The following is a 21,241-nucleotide window of genomic DNA, read 5'->3' as shown; positions in this document are numbered from 1 at the left end:
CTCCGCTCAACGTTGTTTCATCAGGCGGGGAAATTACGCTCAACAGTGAGCAGTTAATGCTTTAAAAGTTAATAAATGTAAAGAGGGAGTACAAAGACCCCCCCCCCCCCCCATCCAATCCCCTCTGTCACTCGTGCACAAAGAGAGGGAGAGGGAGGGGAAAAAGGGGGAGGGATCCCATTCAAGCGGAGATAATTAGAAGAGTGGGTCACTGTTGGAGGATCGCATTGGCGGCGAAGGCAGCAGAGAAGAAGCGAGGCGGGGGGGAAAGCGAATCACAGGCGCATAAGAAAATCAGAGTCGGAGTCGACCATCATCAGTTCAGACAGCCAGCTCTGGCAGATGCACCCGGCTGTCATAACTGGCTTTTAGACCCAGGACGAGTCGGCAGCCAAAGGAGCAGCTCTCCTCCTGTTATTGCTACTATTTTTCTTAAAAGAATCCTTTTTTTTTCCTTCTAAAGTCCTTCCAGAGGAGATAGAAGAGGAGATCAAGCAAGTCCCTGCGTGAGAGGAAACGGGTAGGTCCCGCATGTGATGTGGGGAAGGAGGGGAGCGCACGCTGGTTTGGGACGGGAACACAGGAGGGTGGATAAACACTGCGACCCCATTTGACTTCTGATACATTTAATCCCTCAAAGCGAAAACAAAATGTGTTTTTTAATTTTATTTCGAAGGCTTTACTTTGGAGGATTACTGTGCGGGAGGGGAAACAAAAGACGTGAGTTGGTGTGGCTGGGAAAATAAAGGGAAGTTAACATGACAAAACTGCAGTCAGGAGACCTGCTTGATTTGAATGCTTAACAACATCCATGTGTGGTGATCAATAGTGGAGATAGATGATCTTTGTTTGGAATCAACAGATAGACCCTCGTTTGAACGGGTTAGACTGAAAAAGACAGACTAAAATCTTATTTTAGGAGAAAAACGGATTTTAATTGGTGCATTTTTTGCAAAGTTTAGCTGCGATTTCTACTTGAGTGTAACTTATATGTAATAAAAAAAATACTAATAACCACTAGAGGGCACTGTAGGTGTGTGAATCAGTATTTGCTACTGACAGGAACGCAGAAGAAGAAGTGCCGGCCAGTCTTACGCTGGAAGTCGCTAATCGATCTGTAACGGTTAGCGTTCCCGCGTGAACAAATATGTGTCTATGTCCGCTTAGCTGATGTGCAACCTGGAACGAAAACCGATAAAAATTCATTCAAAGTGAACATGGCTGTACATGTTTTAAGTGCGTCCAAGACTAAATTTTGTTTTTGGTGGAACCCATTTTAAGGTGTAACTGTAAAAACAGGGATGGTTACTAAGTGGCACTGCAAAAATTTTAGGTGTGGCTATATTAAGCCGCGCATAATTCTAAATTAGTGAGGCCAATGCCTTTGACTGTTAACATCAATAATAACGTCTTAGATTGTTCATTCGGGTCCGGGTATATATATATATATATATATATATATATATATATATATATATATATATATATATATATATATATATATATATATATATATATATATATATATATATATATATATATATATATATACACACAAACATGTATGTGTACATATATATATATATACATGACACTATACATACATACACACAAACATTCATACATATATATAAATATATATATATATATATATGTACATATATATATATATGTAAATATATATATATATATATATATATATATATACATGTACATGTATATATATACATATATATAGGTATATACATATAGATGTAAGTAGGGCGCCCGTGGTGCAGCGGTAGGGCGGTCGACCCATTATCGTAAGATTGCAGGTTCAGTTACCGCCTTGCACGCCTATGTGTCGAAGTGTCTTTGGGCAAGACACTGAACCCCACCTTGCCTCTGGTGGGAGGTTGGGGCCAGTGTTCAGCAGCGGAGCTGCCACCATCAGTGTGTGAATGTGACTGTAAAAGCGCTTTGGGCCTTCAAAAGAGGGTAGATAAACACTATATAAGTATACACCATATATATATATATATATATGTGTATGTATGTATGCACGGGCCAATATGAGCTTTTCCACAGATAGGTGCTTCACCATGACTGCAGCATTGCACTGCTTTCAGTTGTGCTCAAGGGTCTGTCTTCTTTAACCTTCACGTCTTCCCAATTTGGCGTCCAACTGCATCAGGCAAAGTTTTAACTCACTGAGTTTATGTTTTGTTTATCTTCTTCCTGCGTCTCTAACTGGAAGAATCAGCAAACGCACAACAGATTCTTTTTTTTTTTAGATAATGCTCGTCGCAGTCCATAACAGCTGTGCAACTAAAAGCACTCTAGAAAGTGTTGGAAAATTGTATTTGACGAGAACCATGCTGAGCACAGCACATAGAATCTGGCAGAGATATTGCAGTGACACTGTAGGAGGTGCCAGGAGCAGTATGCTATGACTACGTTAGTACTAGCTGGCTATTGAATATTATATGTCCCTACAGGAGGACCACCATGTTTCCCTCAGTTGTGGTGAACATCTCTGTGGTTAATTGCTATTCCGTGCAGCGTGGAGCAGAGCACTGGGCCACTATAGGACCTCATTTGTCTGACTCTTAAGGGTGGGGGGAATCTGTCTTTGACACATCCGTATGGACAGCTCGACTTCTTCTCCTTGTGGAGATTTTTTAATTTTTCATTCGCCGCTGTCTGTCATACTACAGTGACTGATATCTTTCTCTAGCATAAAATAGTATTCCTTCCACTGCTCAGAAAAAGAAAGAAAAATGGAAAAAAACAGAGTCATTACAAAGTCATTATTTTTTGTCTATATGTGAGACTGAATAGATAACCACCACATAGGCTGCGAGTGCAATTTAACTTCCATGGGACATCCATCACTTGGATGTCAGCAGGGGTTGTCACTACCATGGCAACAAAGAAGCATCATTTATGAGGATTCTTCGACTCCCACATGCAGAAACCGCTGCAGACTCTGCATTAGTGAAATGTGGCGAAGAAATCCTTATCAAAACTTCTTTTTCATTAGAGTTTCTGCCCCACACATTTACATTTTAAATCTTAACCTCTACTTCTGCACTTTCACCTCCACTGCCGTTAAAAAAAACACACACACAAAAGAAAAACACATTTATCATTCAGATGTGGAAAGGAAAAAAGCTGAATCACAAAAAATAAATACATGTATTTGGGGGTTTTTGTGACAAAGGGGGAATAGAAGAGGATTTTGCTCCCATAAATCCATGCACCAAACTGTCTGATTTCATTTATCCCTCTCGCTGTGGAACACTGAGCAGCAGTCAGATGTGATTGTCGCGTATATGTGCGTGAGTGACTTACACGCACAGGCAGGCAGGCAGGCAGGCAGGCAGGCAGGAAGAAGAGAAACCAGGCTGGTGAAAATGGAGCAAATCCAAACACAACAATCTAACCATCCATTTTCATCAAGTATAATCCACTGATTATCCACTCTGCGAAGTAAACAGCTCTGATCGATTGTACGGACACAAAGGCAGGCAGGAGAAAATTGGCGTCTGAAAAGGATTGATATGTGAAATCATAAGGAAACATGGGAGAAAGTGTCAGACAGGTGATGCAGATGTCAGCAACAACACAAACCCACTGTATTACCCCAGACCTATCAACATTTTTCTTAAAGGGATTCTTTATATACATACACTTCCTGAAATATTTGAGTGCAACAAATGCCGCTACCAAACATACAGCTGATGGTCATCTAAGGGCCGTGTCACACAGATCCACTATGTACGTTTAGCGTATATTGCATGGATGAAAATTGGTCATATGTGATTATTTGTGGAAAAAGTAAGAAAGGTTGTGGTTCTTCACGTGAAATTTCCAAAGATGTCTCCCGAATGAACCAAGTTAAAAACACGGAAGAAGTGCGCCGACAAAAATAAACAAAATTCAACGTTTTACAAAGATGGGTGTGCGTATTGTACATATAAAATGCAAGTGTTTCTGCCTATGGCCACTGGCATCATGAAGAAAAGTGTGTGTGCGTGCTTAAGCCTGGGGGGCGGTGCTGATTCTTCCTGGAAGGGGCTGTTGCTCACTTTGTGATGTCACAAGGTGAGGACCCGCTGGTTTTCGTGAAATGGGATGGGCTGGTGGTTTTTAGAGGAATGCTCAGAATTGCGTGAATATTATACAATGGTCCAGGTAAATATTCTACTCTTATTGGCTGCTGGGTGTGCATTAAAAAGTGATAACGCACAGTGATAACCGCACGCCCCAAAAAGAAGTTCCGGTCGCCTAGCTTAAATGTTTTGTATCACTGCGCCGGCTTCTTTAAAACAACCCTTAGCTTCATCATCTGGACAAAAACAAGCGGTAAGAAGAGAACTTTCTCTCTGATCTGATGCTTTATTCAACCCATCGGGAGGATCAGCATATATATATATCGCTTTATATTGCCAAATCTTGACTGCAGCGGTGGTGCGGCGCCTTGTCACGTTACCATGACAAGGTGCCGCAACACATAACAAATAGCTTTTTGTGAAAAAAGCGATCCAAATCGGAAAAAAAACCCAAGAAGTACTAAAAACAGGTTACTATTTATTTATTTTGTAAGTGACCATGGTATGAGCGGGTTAACAGCCTTCGAAGTGTGCATTATCACTTTTTAACGCACTTTGTTTCGCGTCAGACGGTTCAGGCTTCCATGGCGTGCATTAAAAAGTGATAATGCATACTTCGTCGGCCATTAACCCTTACATATTGGGGTTGTTTTTTGTGAGGAATGAATGAATGAAAAAAACTTTATTAATCCCAACAAGGAAAAACTCATTTCCAGTACATCTCGATGAAGAAGGTCAGACAAACAACAACAAAGGATACACACACATCTCGAGAGGTTACTGAGGTCAATGCAGCCGAGCGCCTTAGATGACCTGCGCCGGCGCACCTTTGTAAAGCATGCAGATGGACCACGAAGAGGGCCGGGGTTGGGTTTGGTGACAAAAAAAAAAGACGTATCCCTACACTGCGTACAATGTGTTGATACAAGAAAAAAACTACACCGTTTAAACACAAATAGCACATATTCAGACAAAGACACAGTACATGAGGCTCAGGGGGGGAATGAACGTTATAATACACTTAAAATCTAAAAAAATGGATTTGGCATGATATAGGCCCTTTAAGGCACTAGCTATTGTTGGGTGAAAGCGAGGTTCACCCTAGACGGCTCGGCAGTCTAAACTTGAATCAATTTTTAAAATCATTTTTTTTCTTTTTTTTTTCTTTTATAACCATCATGTGTTTGGGAGAAGCTGTAAGGGGGCCAGCTCAGAGGCTTTGTGGTAGAGTGCCTGCCCCGAGACTGTAAGGTCATGAAGTTAAATCCAAGGCCGAGTCATACCAAAGACTCTAAAAATTGGACCCAATGCCTTCCACACTCAACATGAAGGGTTTGGATTGGGGGGGGGGGGGGGGGGGGGGGTCAAACCACCAAATGGTTGCTGAGCGCAGCCGTGTCTACAGGTCACCGCTCCCCCAGGGAATGGGTCAAATGCAGAGAACAAATTTTACACATAGGTGCGTGAGAACTAATGGGACTTTAACTTCTAGCCGTTTGTCAGTCCACATATTAGTAAAAAAAAGAATCCGTGTCCTCCATTAAAGGTGGAAATATTCAGTAACAAGACATAACAGATTCTACAGGCATTTATTATTCTTGTTGACTTCAAAGAGCAGTTTTGCGCAACAAAAAACACGCTGCAAACGTATTATGAAAAACATCACTGCTCTGCTAAGTAAAATGTAATTTAGCTTTACGTTTCTTGGTTTTTCTTTTTGCTCAAGTGTTGTTTCTGTCCTTTCCATTCATGTGCATGATAAATAACATGTTACAACTGCCTCTAAAATTGTTGGCTCTTGGAACAAGTTCACTCTGGGACACAGAGAGAATGCAGCTGATGTCTTATTAGAAGGCAATGTTTCTTCTCTGAGTGATATTTATTCCATCTGGATAGATGTCTTTGAAAGCGATTTTACCCATTCTGTGAACAGCCTCTTTTTTTTTTTTTGCACCGTTGCTGTTCTGTCATCACAAAGATAAATTGATGGCTTTAGTTTAAAAAGAAGAAAAAACAGAGTAAAAAACGGGGGGAAAAAAGGCTGAAATGAGGGTTCATTTCAGCGCGGCGCGAGCAGAAAAAATCTTGTGCAGAAAATGGACATTGATTATGCCACAGTGTGGATGCCATTGTGCTTTTAGTTCTCAATTGTCAACTGCAAATCAAATTGTCTTGCAGAAATTCCAGCGATTTCTCTTTTGTGGACGTGAGGAGGCGAGGCATTTCCAGTTCTCTGTTCCACTCCAATTAGAGTTGGAGTAACTGCTGTACAACTCGTGAAGCTCAGCATCAGTTCCTGGTGTTCATCTGCGCCCGTTCTCACTCACATCAGTGACTTTTTCTCAAAACTGTTCCTTTGGCCTGTGTGCATTACGAGCAACAGTTTCCATTCAATGCAGCAGTTTGTCATGTGCGAACTCCTAAAAGCAAACATCTATCATGTTTTTTGTTTTTTTCTCGGAGAACAGGGAGACGGATGGAGGGTTTTTAGTTTAAATGTTCCTGTGGGAGCGGCGGCGGAGTGCTGCTGCTGCCCGGAGGGTGCTTGAGGCAGTCTGACAGCCAGCGAGACCCACAAACATACACATTCCAATAACATACAAAAAAAAAACACAGTTTCTCCTTAACATAGACGTTCGCAAATGCCAATCACCCTCCTATTGGCTCCCCTGGTGAAAATCGATGGCTGCAGAAGCCAAACTAGACAGAGGAGTTGTGGGGGAAAAAAGAAATCAATGCAGACTTATTAATGCGGCTCAGATTCCTTTACTGCTCAAACAAATATTTTGCTTTTGTGCAAAAACGTGCTCGTGTCTGACAAGTACGACTTCACAGGTTTGCCCTGCATGTCTGTGAACCGGTGAGGGTTCTTCAGTCCAACAAAGTCGACGTGTTACTCTTGGCTTAGCGTCAGAGCACTGGCCTCGTTCTATTTGTGGACAAAGGGTGGCTCTAAGACAAATGATTTAGGACCTGTCAGTCAAGACAGAAGGACGTGAGATGAGGGGGGAAAAAAGGGAGGTCGTAGACTCAGGAAAGGAAAAATGATTGAGGAAATAAAAGAGAAAAAGAGCGAAGGAGAGATATGAAGTCAAAAAGTTGGGCGGAAAGAAAATTTACAAATTAGCTTTGGGTCAGGAGAGAGCTCAAGTGCCTGTGAGCAATTTTCCCGGGGAAATGACAGCTCCAATTTCGACAGAGTTGCCTGCCTAACAGCAGCTCCGGGGAACCATGGCTGGCCTTTGGGCCCTGCGAGCAAACCTGCCTTCATCACAAGAGTTACCATAACAACAGATGAGGTCGACCTGCACCGTGGCGGCGCAGGGACGTGAACTTTGTTTCTGCCTCCAGCACTCGGGCTGTTTTGCTACTCCGGCACACAAACATCCCTCCACCCGCCGCGGAAACCAATAACGGCAACATTGCGGAACAATTTGTGCTTTCCCTGGTCACGCTGAGATTGCTCAGCAGAGGAGGATTTATTCGAACTGTGTAAACGAGGCCTTAAGAACAAAACAGACGTGTGTCATCTATGTGATAAAATCTGTTCGCAGACTGGTGTGAGGAATTCGATGAGCGCTGAAAAGGCCAATTCTACTATTTCCTTTCAGCCTTCATTCAACAGCAGTGATCTACTGCCACTATCGAGCTTCCATCATAAACAATTTATACATTTTCACACAGTCGATAAAGATATCTTCATGTCCTCTGAAAAAACAGCAGATCCCTCAATGAAAATGTCAACAGAGCCAAGAGCGGCTTAACTAACAAGCATCTGATTGTGGGGATTACACATGTTCCACAGAGGATTAGTGCGTCTCAAATGAGCAAATTGACCTCTCACTGGCAAAACCTCGCATTGACATGACAAACGGGTCCAAGGGAAGATGTATCTGTCACTTCAAGACAGGCACTGTGCTGTTAAAGACCCACTCCTATTAAAAATGGGGTTTTTGTGGCATTTTTCTGATAATGGAATACATAAAATTAAGCTTAAAATGTCTGAGTACTGTATTTTTCTGATTATACGTTGCTCCAGAGTATAATACTACGTATATGTTTGGCACGTTGAAGAACGTGCTGAATGTGGGGTTTTTGTACTTTCTTTTGGAACAATAGTCTGTTGCTACCCAGTACTACCACGTGTACTCAAAGTTGGAAGAGTGTTGGTGGGAAAGTTGAAGCGGTTTCTTTCTCAGCTCTCTTCCGATATATCAAAGATTTGGTGTTGCCTGCCGGGAACGAATCGGAATTATTAATTTCTCCTCCATGATCAATGGTTGGTACTTCCGTGAAATCAAAGGGACACCGTCCGTTTGACACTACTAAATTTGAGAGTCTGAGTTCAGTGACCACGCCTTCTGAACATAGAGCACCAAAAGTGCACTCAAAAACTTGCGTAGGGATGTGTTACCGCGAGAATTTTAAGTTGCAGAAGCCTGAAACACACGTTTACGCACCTTGACGTAGACTTTACTTTGAAAGTTGTCACTCAAACACGTTTCTGAGCCCGGCGGGAATGTAGCTTTAGTCGCAGCAGCTAAAAGTTCTTATTAGAGAAGAAAAAATCATATAGAAGTTTCAGGTTTTGGGATAAATACTTGAACAAGAACAGACATTTTATTTTGAAAGGCAAATCATAATGATGAAATATATAACAATAATAGCCAAAAATTTGCATGCTTTAGCTTCATGAAACATCGGAGGAATCTAGTAGTATTAACATAGCATAAGGAAAATGTTAACCAGTCAACTAAACTCTTTATATACACACACCTACAGTGCCCTCTAGTGGTTGTTGCTATTTGTTTTTTAAAATGATATATAAGTTGTACTCAAAGATAAATCGCAGCTAAACTTTGCAAAAAATGCACAAGTTAATGTACGTTAATATTTTAAAAACTTTTATAAGTCGCAGCTGAGTATAAGTATAAGTCGCCCCAACTATGCAAAAAATAAAAATTAAATTACGCGACCAATACTCTAAAAAATGTGTTTTGTTTTTTTATTTTTTCAAATCATTGTGAAAGCCTTTCTGTGACAAATAGATTCATGCATGTGTCTGAGCTGTCATCTGACCCAAATTGTACGTCATTAGCTGTAATGTTGCTCCCCGTTTTTGTTGGACCGGTAATGCTAGGTTATGAGTGTGAGGGGGCTGTAGGCTAGAGGGAGGTAATGTAAACAGAGAGCTCTCAGCAATGGGGAGGGGAAGGAGGGGCGAGGTTGCTATGTACCTATGGGCCTGCCCACAACCCAGAGGCAAATTCCAAATGAGCTTCTGTCACTCTTCAGCGTGCCCTATAGACAATAGAGATCTTTTGATTTTTGGCTAAAAACGGCATAATCATAATTAAAAGGCCACCGGGAATGATTTTGAAAAAGATAAAAAGAGAATTAGAGTGTGACTTTAAACAATTGTTGGCTTCATTTTTCAATAAATGATCAAAAACATTTTTAGATCCTTCTTTGAGACTAAAGTCAAACAAAACTTTTCAGGTTATCCAGAATGAGTGGAGAAACGTTCTGGGCAACGTCTGCATCAACGCTAGCTATATACTCTACCGGCATGTGTGCTTTCCGTTTCATGTGTGTATTCTTAGCTACAGGCAGCCACGACACTCTCCCTCTGCCTCCCTTTCCAACATGTTTCCAGCAAGTCAAAGCTGTTTAGAAGTCATCTCACTATAAAAAGTAACAAAAGCTCAATGACAGACCAAGGCCCTATTCGAAATTCAATTTTTGTGCTTTTGGTCCCGAACAATAGAAACCAATGATTTCTCTCCATGCCTGTTTGTCGAGCCCAAGCCAGGGCACTGTATGCCCATGTTAATAAGCAGCTTTATGTTTTTTTTTATCCATTAGAAATCCATTAGAAAAGCTTATGTAGGTCATGAAGCGTTAATCCAACTGGCTATTTCTCACAAATGTGCTCAGAATCAAACACACTGCCATATAATAATATTTAAGTCGGCTCAATCATTCAGTATGGCTGCAACGAGACTGACTTTGGAATCTCTAAAACTACCATCTGATTGCTTTTTACGCTTTGAATCCACTGGTTTGAATGAAAACATCACAAACAACTCCATATCAGTCCTACAGAGCACCTCACACTAAATATTTAAGCGGCACCGGGCCTTTTTATCTCTTGGTTTTAATGAAACATGCCCACCTTTGAGTAAATAATGAAAATGGCAATAAGAACATTCAGATCCCGATGCTGGAGCTTCATCTGCTGTGTGTTTGGGGGATTCTACAAAAGTTCGCACGGGAGATAAACCTAATAGGATAAGGAGACAGGGCCTGGGCATGCATGAATGTTTTATGAAGTTGGGAGACTTTAGATGGGATCAGTGTGATTTTTATTTCTCCTTTGGAAGGAACTCAAAAGGCAGGTGGTGCAGTAAATCTAGCCGCTGCCGGTGTGGCTTTTCGACATGTAGAATATCTCCAACAGAGCTGTATCTTTATGCTGCTGTGAACACGCCGGACTGTGTGTGGATGTTTTGATGTACGCAGTCAAGCAAAACAATATAATCCTTTCCAGGCGGTGCAGGAGAAGAAGAAGAAGAAGAAGAAGGTAAAAAAAAAGCAAGGTGCATGGTTGAATTGCTTAGTGATGAGTATATATCAAAGGGAGATATTGCCGTCAGGTGCAAAATGGGCCAACTTTCACAGTTTTGATCAAATCGTTAGTACAGGCTACCACTCACTCTTTGAAGAGGCAGTGGTGGTTTCTGGGGGTTTAAAAAATTGGAGCCTCCATTTTCCTGATGCACATTTGCATGACTGTGCGACAGAGACGGATGGACAAGGAAGAGGCAGGACTTGGTGCATGCAGATGAAAGACAGGAGAGGGGTCCTTGAGACAACCTGCACATCTTTTATCGCATCTCCTATTAATTAAAGCTCATAACAGAAACGGCTTCAATTCCACTCAATAAACACAGATGAAGTGTGATCAGGCAGGGATGAAGAGATAAGCTGAAGCTTATGCTTTGCTTGTTTTTGTCAGTCTTCTTTGGTGTGTGCTTATTCAGTATTTTTGTAGGGGTGTCAATTTATTTGAAAAATCATTTGATTCATATCATCATTTGGGATTGACGATTCATAGACGACTTCGGTTCCGGTGACGCCAATCAGTACGACGTCACGTAATCTTTGGTTTTATTTCTCATCAAGGGGTTCTGAACTGTTCTTCGTCTGACTTGTTTAGCGGAAGAAGATGGATGGATGGATGCATGGGTGTGATTTGATTTGATTTATTTCAAGCCTTGCTTGTAGGCAATACAACAAAACTTCACAGAGATATATCAAACTCATTACAGAAAAAAATTGGAATGAATGGCATTTTAAAATATGCAAAAAACAAAGAAAGAAGAAGATAAATGTAAGACAAAAACAACTGTGTAATTTCTTTTGCAATGATGCATACAATACACACCTAGGTCACATTAGATTCATTAAGGTCAAGTAGAGTTTGATGTCTTGCTTAAAAAGGAGTGGAAAGAAGTGAATTCATATAACCCTAACCCTACTGAGTTTTTTCCTTTTCAGTTTTTGCACAGTTGTCATAATCCAGTTCTGATCAGATTAAGTGCAGATTAATCAAGTTGAATAATCGTTGAACCCCTAATATGTAGCTACTTTGAACCATCGTTTTGGGGATAGAATCATGGCTGAAGTGGAAAGCAGTGTTGTTTTTGTAGATGAATGTGATGCTTATTCGCTTCTCTGTTTTCCACTTTGCTCTCTTAGGCTGTATCTCAACCGTTGCTGAACTGCCATGGGCCTCTTGTGGTTCCCTAAACTCGTCCTGATGATCTCAGCCTTCGTCCCACAACGGTCCCTGAGCTGTCCCTCCGGATGTCGCTGCTACAGCCTCACGGTGGAGTGTGGCTCACTCGGCATCAAAGAGGTCCCACACGGCATCCCTTCCATCACCGAGGTCAGTCTGCAGTGGTTTGAGGCTGCGACTGTCAGTGATCTGTCCTCCCATGCACCGGCGCCTTTCGGTTGACTCCCCTTTTGATCCGTTCGCTTTACCCTGAAACGATTGCGATTAATCAATTCACTGTGACCCGCTTTTGATGTAAACCTAAGGGAGGGGCTGCTCTTTTGGCCGAGTAATTATTCATTGTTCCTCACAAAATGACTGTGACACACCCCTTGATCATCTGTTGAGAAGATGTTTAACAACGTACTGGTTTTTTTATTTTTTTGTTCCCAACCCCGCTTGGGTCAAGGCTCTCTAACATTACTGCAGCTCATGAATATTAATGCAATAGAAAGTCTAGTGTAAATTGTTCCATTAACCTCAATCAGTAGGTCTATCTCGTCGATCATCCTTTCCCTCAGCCCACAGTGGTGGCACTTTTGGAATTAGGGAGGCAGCCGTGCATTGACGATCAAACCTTCATTGCACCTTTTAAAGAGCTCTAATCAGTCAAGTTATTCCACACGGGCCTTCAGAGAACCCTGAACACAGAATATAAACATGGTATGATTTCATACAATTCTGATCATTCATTTTTTTTCTTTTGATCATAGTCCACGCTTTTTAAAGACCCACTCTAACGAAAATGGCATTTTTCCACATGTTCTTGTAGCATTTTTCTGATGATGGAGGACAAGAAAATTAAACTTAAAATTGCATTTCTGAGTATATCTTTATTCAAAATCATTGTGAATCAGAACCAGACCAAAATTACTGTTCGAAAAAGCTTGTTGCACTGACGTAGAAGCAACAATCGGTGGGACACAGAATAACTTAGAGCTTCCACTTGTAGACAAATAGATCCATGTTTTGTTTTCCTCGACTGAGCCGGCATCTGCCTCCAAACTGTACGGCTGGATAGCTCCAATAGTGTTCGCCATTGTTGTTGCACCAGTATTGTTAGGTTAGGGGTGTGAGGGGCTGTAAACTAGCGGGAGTGGGAGTACATAGATGGATGATGGGTAGTGGGGATGGGGTGCTAACGGTTCCACCCACCACTCAGAGGTGTTTTTCTAATAAACTCCTACTGCTCTGTAGAAACTATGTCAAAGAAAATGATACAGAATTTCTGATTTTGGCTAAAAATGATATAATCATAATTAACAGACCACTAGGAACAGTTTTAAAATAGATCAAGAGAGGATTGGAGCGGGTTTATAAATTACATCAATGCAGCCTCTTCATGCAGAAATGTGTTTTATGGCTGAATAGCCTGGGCTCTTGATTTTTGCCCGCTTCATTAAAGTGACTTTTGTTCTGGCGTTTTGGATCACTGTGGATCGTAAACCAAAATGATTCTGCCTTCGGCATAAAGGTAAATGTCCTAATGTAAAGTACATTTTAGTACATAGAGGAGTTTGACCACATGACCCCAAAGTGACCTGCAAATACAAAAACATCCCAGAACACACCTGCTTTTTGTTGCTTGATCTTTGCTTTGAAGCGCTCATCCTGGTCTAAAATTCGTTTTTTCTTCTCGTCATTTTGATTTCAATGCAAACATGGGTTTCTTTGTTCAGCCAAGAAAAAATAAACAACTTTTGCAAACGTTAGCTGTGTTAAAATTGTACATTTGAGACTAGAGGAGCTTTCAAACGCACTCAAACAAGCCGTGGTTGCTTGGTGAGTGGTAGTAGACTGTTGGAGCCTGGATAGTTTTAGAGGTACTCTCATAACCTCTCTCAAACTAATGGATCCTAAAAATTGCCCTCAAAGATCAGTGCTGATGCTTAATTGAGGGGGGGGATATTTTATGCACTATTTTTGCATTTTGGCTTCATTTTTATAGAATACAGCAATGGTAGTTGTTAGTTATGGGACCTAAAGTAAAGATATGATTACTGTCTAATGCTACGTTCACACTGAACATTTGGTGCAGTAAAAGCACATGCTTCAACTGTCTGTACCTGATTCTAGCGAGTGTCCACCACTTACAGTTGGAAGCGGCTTAGTGCGAAAAGTTGTGCAAATCTCTCAAATCTTACTCTAGGCTTTGTCTTTCACAAATCTATTCTGATATGAAAGACTTGGTGTCATAGAATTCTGTCCAGAAATTCACCATCTATACATCACTACCAAATCCAAGCTGCTGATTAGACAAAGGTCAACCTGGTTCAACTTTCAACGTTTTGTACGTAGAGCCCAAAAAATACTTTTCATTGAAAGTGGTGGCTTGAATGTGCGTTGCCGATGGAGATGTGAACATAGCTAAAGTCTTCTTGACAGACATGCTTTGTAAGTGGAGCCGAAAACCGTCATAGACGTGAAAGTTTTGACCCCTGACCTCCGAAACGAGTTTATATAGACTTTTCATTGAACGTGGTCACTTGAATGCGTGTTGCTGATAACGGTGTGAACATAGCTATGTCTTGTTTACACACGGTTTGTATGTAGAGCCCAAAAAACGATCATAGATGTGAATGGTTCGAACACGGGAGTCCCTTAATGCGTATTTATGCGGATTTGCATAGACTTTTCATTGAAAGTGGTTGCTTGAATGTCCGTTGCACACATACAAGTGTTTTTTTTCATACGACCAAATCTAAAACTGTGCAGCACAAACCTTCAGCTTTTGAAATGTATCCTTTTGTTAATTTTATAAATGTTTTTTTATCCGGTCTGTGATTGATGAGACTCACTTTTATGCACAAAATAAACCAAAGAGAAATAATTTGTAATTACTCTGCTCATCTAAATCAATTTATTGGTGAGAGTTTTACTAATTTCCTTTACTTTTCCTTCTTTCCAGACCATCTTTCTCCAGGACAACACAATAGTGCAGATCCGTCTTCAGGATCTAACTGGCCTGGAAAGCCTCCATTATCTGTACCTCCAGAATAACAGCATTTCAGCCTTGGAGCCTGGGGCTTTTCTGAACCAAGGACAGCTATTGGAGCTGGCTCTGAATGGTAACCTCATCCACTTGGTCACCCCTGACATGTTTCAGGGTCTAGAGCACCTCCGGATTCTTTACCTTGCTGGAAACCAGATTACCCGAATCCAGGATCACACCTTCAGAGGACTGCAGGTGAATAATATTTGATGTTGATTTTCCTTTTTACTTTAGCGAAATGAACACTTTACGAAATTGAATGTATTTTAAAAAATACTAGTTTTTGATTTACTTTGTATGTTAAGGAACGACTCAGCAGGGCTGTAAGAAATCGAGCTGCATTTGAAATAATTACACACCACATTTGTAAACACTTCTAACACTTTAATTTTTTTTTTTTTTCATTTTCACAGCGACTGCAGGAGCTTCACCTGCAGGAAAACAGCATAGAGCTGCTGGCAGAGCATGCTCTGTCTGGGCTTTCATCTTTAGCTCTCTTGGACCTCAGCAAAAATCACCTCCGCACACTTGGAGCTTCGTTTCTCAAACCACTTGTCAGTCTGCAAGTACTCCGTGTCACAGGTTGGTGGAACTTCAGATCTCTATGTTATAAACCGTGTCAGTTAAAATATATATATATTCTCCATTCGGAACAGCTTGCATCACCCTAGCACTTCAGCGCAAAGACCTGAAATTACCCTCTGATTTTTGAACAGCCAGCCTTAATTGATAGAGCCGCGAATAGAAACAAATTCATCCTTTCAAGAATTTGATCCAACTGGAGAACTGCTAAAACAAGAAAAGACTTAGACATCCTGTGTTTAGGAATAGAGCAAATGAACCGTCTCTGCATGAGGTCCAATTAAAAAGACCTCATGTAGAGGGCAAGCAGAGGTCCAGCATCCTCTAATCAGCTTTAGTAGCTCTTCTTTTGACACCTTTCTAAATCATCCTCTGACATCTTTATATAGTCAGACCGAAAGCCCATAACATTCTCAGACTAAGACAATAACATTCGCAGTAATTGGCTGGTGTCGCTGAAGCAGTAACTTCAGCTGATGACTTAAAGTCTTCCTGCTCCTGATAGAATGGTTCCACCTTTGTTTTGATGCTTTTGTCTTCACAAGGCTGCAGTTTATGGAAGAACGTGACATTCAGAATGACCATTTCTAATGCCTTTGACACAACTGTTCACACCGCCCGTGACAACTTGTGTTCAAGCGACCACTTCCACATTGTTTCCACATTCAAAACCTTCACGTTCACACGTTGCTACGCAAGTTTTACATTCTGTTCTTGGGCGCCATGTACAAACTGGCCGCTCAGTACACGCACACTAAAAGTTCAACCAGCTGAACTTTCGACTGCTTGAACGTCAAACATCTGAACTTTGACCAATCAAGGACTTGGATAGTTTTAATTTCCGTTTTTTTTTTTTTTTTTGTTACGTGTGGCAGCTTTTTTGTAAAAATAATTTTGCACTAGTTACTGTTTCCTTATTATTATTGTAGTATACTATTATTAATATAAATGTTCTATATTTTATACATGGTCAGTTCACATTGTTGTAATTAGTTAACAAGCATTTTTATTTGGTGTAAGTCTCTGTCCTGTGTTTTATTATACACTTAATGAACAATAAATTGGGTACTCACAAATATTTTCTTTAATCAAACATCCCAAGAAAAAAGTATCAGTATTAAAATCGGTCATCCTAGCCCTATAATTAGTGGGATTGGATCAACACCAAAATTCCCAGTATCGCCCACCCCTAGTCTATATGCCTGGTGTGAATGTAGCATTATACAACATGTAAGGGTAAATAATGGTGAAATTCAGACCTAGATGGATTTTTCATTGTTTCAACCTCCCTAAACCCTACCCTACAATCGTTTCATGGAGCCTGTCAGTGCTGTTCAAATGCCTTGCGTGCCCCCTGCCGCGGTATTCACACTCGGCCTGTCTGTTTGAATTTAGGAAATTAAACAGTTGGAGTATAGTTTGTGTGGCTCAATAAAGTTCATAGTGTCTGTATCAATAACTGACATCTAAGGTTCTTCTATTATCCGACACGGATGTGTTTTTTCACATACCTTACATCAGGGGTGTCAAACTCATTTTCACCGAGGGCCACATCAGTATAGTGGTTGTCCTCAAAGGGCCAGATATAACTTATACATCTAACTAAATGTAATGACAAATAAATGTAACTACTCCTTAATGTTAAATAAGTCATTGTTTATTTATTGTAACTTTTTAAATGACAATTAAAGTTCCATAAAAAACATATGTTTGCTTTGTTACTTTAGCATAAATCCTTTTACATTTGATTCTGTCAGGTTAGGTTACATGGACAGTGTTTAAGTCCCAATCCCATATTTCAAGTCTGATTCCCCCTAGATATGAATAAATACACCCCAATTTTTATTTTTTATACTAAGAGATTAAAAACGTTTATGCCCTCGCGGGCCACATAAAATGACACGAGGCTCACATTTGGCCCCCGGGCCTTGAGTTTGACACATGTGCCTTACATGTTTTACGTACCTTACACTCAGATGAAGACGGAAGACATACGTCGAAACATGTAAGGTATGTGAAAAAACACAACTGTGTCTGATGATAGAAGAACCGAAGATGTCAGTTTGTGTTGCCATTGTATGTGGTGTCCAACGGCCACTTGCACATCACCTGCACACCCCTGTGCGCAGCACCTCACTAATGACTAGAGTGCGGCATAGTACGACAGCACGGTGCTTTGCCTCATAAATGCATGTTACTTACATTAGCATTACAAGTTCTTCACGATACATCTACCATATGCACGACAATAGTACCTTCCATTTTCAAGATGCCCCTTAAGGTGGACGTACAAACCTCAAGAGAACTGTCAAACACACCTGTGCTAATCTTAAAGGACAGCCCCTCCACTCTACAACCCAATGGCCTGGACAACCCACCTGCAGCACTTGAACTGGTGCAAATGACTAAGGTCAAACATGCAGACAGGCTATTTGTTTGCCTTGGTATTGTGCCTTAGTTCCAATAGAAGTCACACAAAGTTTACTCTCCTCTGTTCATGACCTTCACGCTGGAAAGTGTCCAAGAAGCGGTCTGATTTAGCATTTTGAAAACATTAGATTGCAAACATCCTTTTCTGCTCCTGTTTCTCTGTTAGAGAACCCGTGGCGCTGTGACTGCGCTCTCGCCTGGCTACGAACCTGGATCAGCGAAGACGGACAGCGTCTGTTGAGTTCTGCAGAGCAGCGAAGGTTGATGTGCTCCGAGCCGCCCCGTCTCTCCCACCTTAGCCTGGCAGAGGTGGCTCCCAACAGTTTGGTGTGTATCCCCCCTGTGGTGCAGCTGGAGCCCAGCCACCTGACCGTGCGACTCGGAGAGAGCCTCAGAGTCTCCTGCCAGGCATCAGGATACCCTCAGCCTCTGGTAACTTGGAAGAAATCTGCTCACGGTAGGGCCCAGCTATCACCTCGGGGGCTGTTCCAAGAGCTCGGACCCAGTGGGGACCTTTTTAGATCTGGAGCAGGTGGAGTGGTGACAGCTCTGCCCAGCAGCGGAGGACTCAAGGTGGGAGGTATTGGAGGAATCAATGGGGTTGTGCGTGGGACTGAGGAAGGTGCTGAAAGGGACAGTTTTGATTCAGACATGGGCAGTGGAATGCTGTTCCTCAGCAATGTGACTGTAGCGCATGCTGGCCGCTATGAATGTGAGGCATGGAACCCAGGAGGTGTGGCAAAGGTTACTTTCCACCTTGCTGTCAACATGTCTTCCTCCTACACATCCCAGTACTGGCCTCGTTTGAACACTCACTCATTCGTTTCCTCTTCATCAAGCTCTTTTTATCAGCCAGACGTTCTTGACGTTAGCCAGGAGCCTTTGTATGAGCAGGACAGCATGGACTTCACCGCTCTAGGCCCAGCCACACAGACTGCCATTGCTATTGGCATCTCCTTGCTGGCGCTTACCGCTGTTCTCCTCCTCATTATGATCTACACTCGGCATCAGCAGTATAGCAAAGAAGAGAGCGGCTCGTACTGCGCAAACAAAGAGGAGAGCATCCTCTATGTAAATGACTACTCTGACGGACCCACCACCTTCGCGCAGCTCGAGGAGTACCGAGATGACCACGGTCACGAGATGTACGTACTCAACCGGGCCAAGCCGGTCGTGGGTTCCAATGTATCCAGATGTTCCATGATGAGCGGTTTCATCCAGCAGAAGGGCATGAAGGAAGCTCTCCTTGACCATGAAATGGTGCAGACATTAACCAGATCAGGAGGAGCAGGGCTTCGCAGAAACCCGGCGGACGGAGGAGAAGGGCCTTTGACGACGGATCCAGAGGAGCTCTTTCTCAACCAGAGTCTCCTCTTTGGATCACAGGTTGCCTATGAGATCCACTGTTAAGATACCTGTAAAATATGCCTACACGCTAAAAAAAAATGTTTGTGGACTTTGACAAAATCATTTTGGTGAAGTGATTTCAAGCATTTGATCATTATCAAGCCATTAAAACAGGAGACTGGAGCGATTGTTGGTGGGAGATGGGGGCTATGGTCACACACAGTTTGCCAGGGATCCCCAATGACTTTATGTCATTAAAAAGGCTCGATGGACTGAAAAGTGGTCATTACAGGGATAATTACTTGTGATCCATACTTTTTGGTCCCCATATAAACCCTTTAAGTATCAGTATTACACCATTTCAAACTAATCTCAACTGCGCAAGAAGCAATGGATACTGATGGTTGACTATTTTGTACAAATTTTTTTTTTTAGTTTAAGCTGTTTTAGTTTAGTTTTGTGTAAATACAATGAAGCCACTTTTCACTGTGAAGTGTAGCTGTTTTATGGACCTTCATGCAGATTAGAGTTCCATTATTTCTACAAGTGAAACTGCATTATCCTTTCCATTTGCCTGACTTGGCATAGTGATGGTAGTGAGGGTAATGGGGATGGAGGGTTGATTAAAAAAGTTCAGTCTGACAATTATTTTTTTGTGTGTTTAATGGCGTTGAAGTTTCATTTATTTATTTTTTTGTCACAGATGGAGGAACAGAGGTGCAAAACACAGTGACACCACAAAGACGCAAAACGAGTCAATAAAACACCCATTTACATATTCATTTGTATCTTCAAAAGACCAAGAAAGAACTAAAAAGACTTTAACTTTTGAAAGAATCAACAACAGAACAAAGAACAAACGGGGTTTGAAGTAAACACTTCATTTGCAATTACAGTCTCAGAGATTTTAATCCATGGCCTCCTAACTTGAACATCATTGGGAAGCCATTTGGGAAAAAATGTTGGAATTAGAAGTTGTGGATTTTGAACACCATGGCGAGCTTGCAAAAGTAGCGTTTTTCTGTTGCTTGCACATTTCTTACCAGAATATTGTGAAAATTTAATACATGAATTGTTAGACTCAAGCTGAAAAAAACGATGTAACATACGATATGATCATATTAGGAATGTGGGCGTGGTTAACAAAAAAAAATTGTTGCAAAGCGAATTCAAAAATGTACTTTTGCCGATTCTTTTAAAATTTACATAGATCTGTTTGTCACTCCCGGGTGACCAAACCCTAAAGTGGTTGCTGTGGAGATAAAACCAACAGAGAAGCCACCTTTTTGAAAAAAAAGGCTTTTTTTTCATGAATTTGTCACATGACTAGGGCATTAGTGGGTCACGTGGGTGGGGGGAGGGTAACTCCTGTGGGGCATGCCACTCATGGTTATAATACTTTTTGTTGAATATGTTGTCTAAAAAAATATATTTGTTTGGTTTCAACACTCTTTTTAAACCGAAGCTCATAAACTCATCTGTTCTGATATGAGGAATCATATTTGGATTCTTCAGACTGCAACAGCCATGAAAACCTTTACTCCTTAATTTCTATACAATAAAAGACCTCCAAAACAGATCCTCTCTTTCTTTTTATTAAGGTGACAATGGTACAGGTACGTTTGATAGTACAGGTACATTTGATGTACTTGCTGTTTTTTAACCTTTACCTCTCACTTCTCTGTTCTTTGGCCATGACACACAGCAGTTCAGAGTGTTTACGCACACTTTGGTTTTTCCATGCAGGTCATTATTTGAAATTCACAGCACATCAAGTTTTTTAAAAATGTTTTCTTCCTTTGTTGCCTTGCAGACAGTGGGATCAGGAGTGCTATCAGTGGCATTCTTAGACTAAAATGGACAAGTATTATTGAAAATACTTTTTCTTAAGCCAAGTAACACTGTGACCGGCAGCGATATTGCATGTGACTCCAACTTTGCAGTTTTCTTTTGTTT

The 21,241-nt window shown here is 41.3% G+C and overlaps 1 protein-coding gene across 1 annotated transcript; it reads left to right on the top strand.

Moving 5' to 3' along the window:
- The first annotated feature begins 205 nt into the window (after positions 1–205).
- On the top strand, positions 206–20,862 carry LOC101166166 (leucine-rich repeat-containing protein 24). The gene is made up of 5 exons (XM_011486568.3): positions 206–520; positions 11,856–12,045; positions 14,843–15,121; positions 15,340–15,508; positions 18,105–20,862. The coding sequence occupies exons 2-5, from the start codon at positions 11,884–11,886 to the stop codon at positions 19,346–19,348; spliced, it is 1,854 nt and encodes a 617-aa protein (XP_011484870.1). The 5' UTR covers positions 206–520; positions 11,856–11,883; the 3' UTR covers positions 19,349–20,862.
- The last annotated feature ends 379 nt before the right edge of the window (positions 20,863–21,241 follow it).

The sequence above is a fragment of the Oryzias latipes genome, chromosome 17, assembly GCF_002234675.1.
Source record: "Oryzias latipes chromosome 17, ASM223467v1".
Lineage (NCBI taxonomy): Eukaryota > Metazoa > Chordata > Actinopteri > Beloniformes > Adrianichthyidae > Oryzias > Oryzias latipes.
The sequence above is the reverse complement of the archived record's forward strand: the minus strand, read 5'-3'. Positions and strand labels throughout refer to the sequence as shown.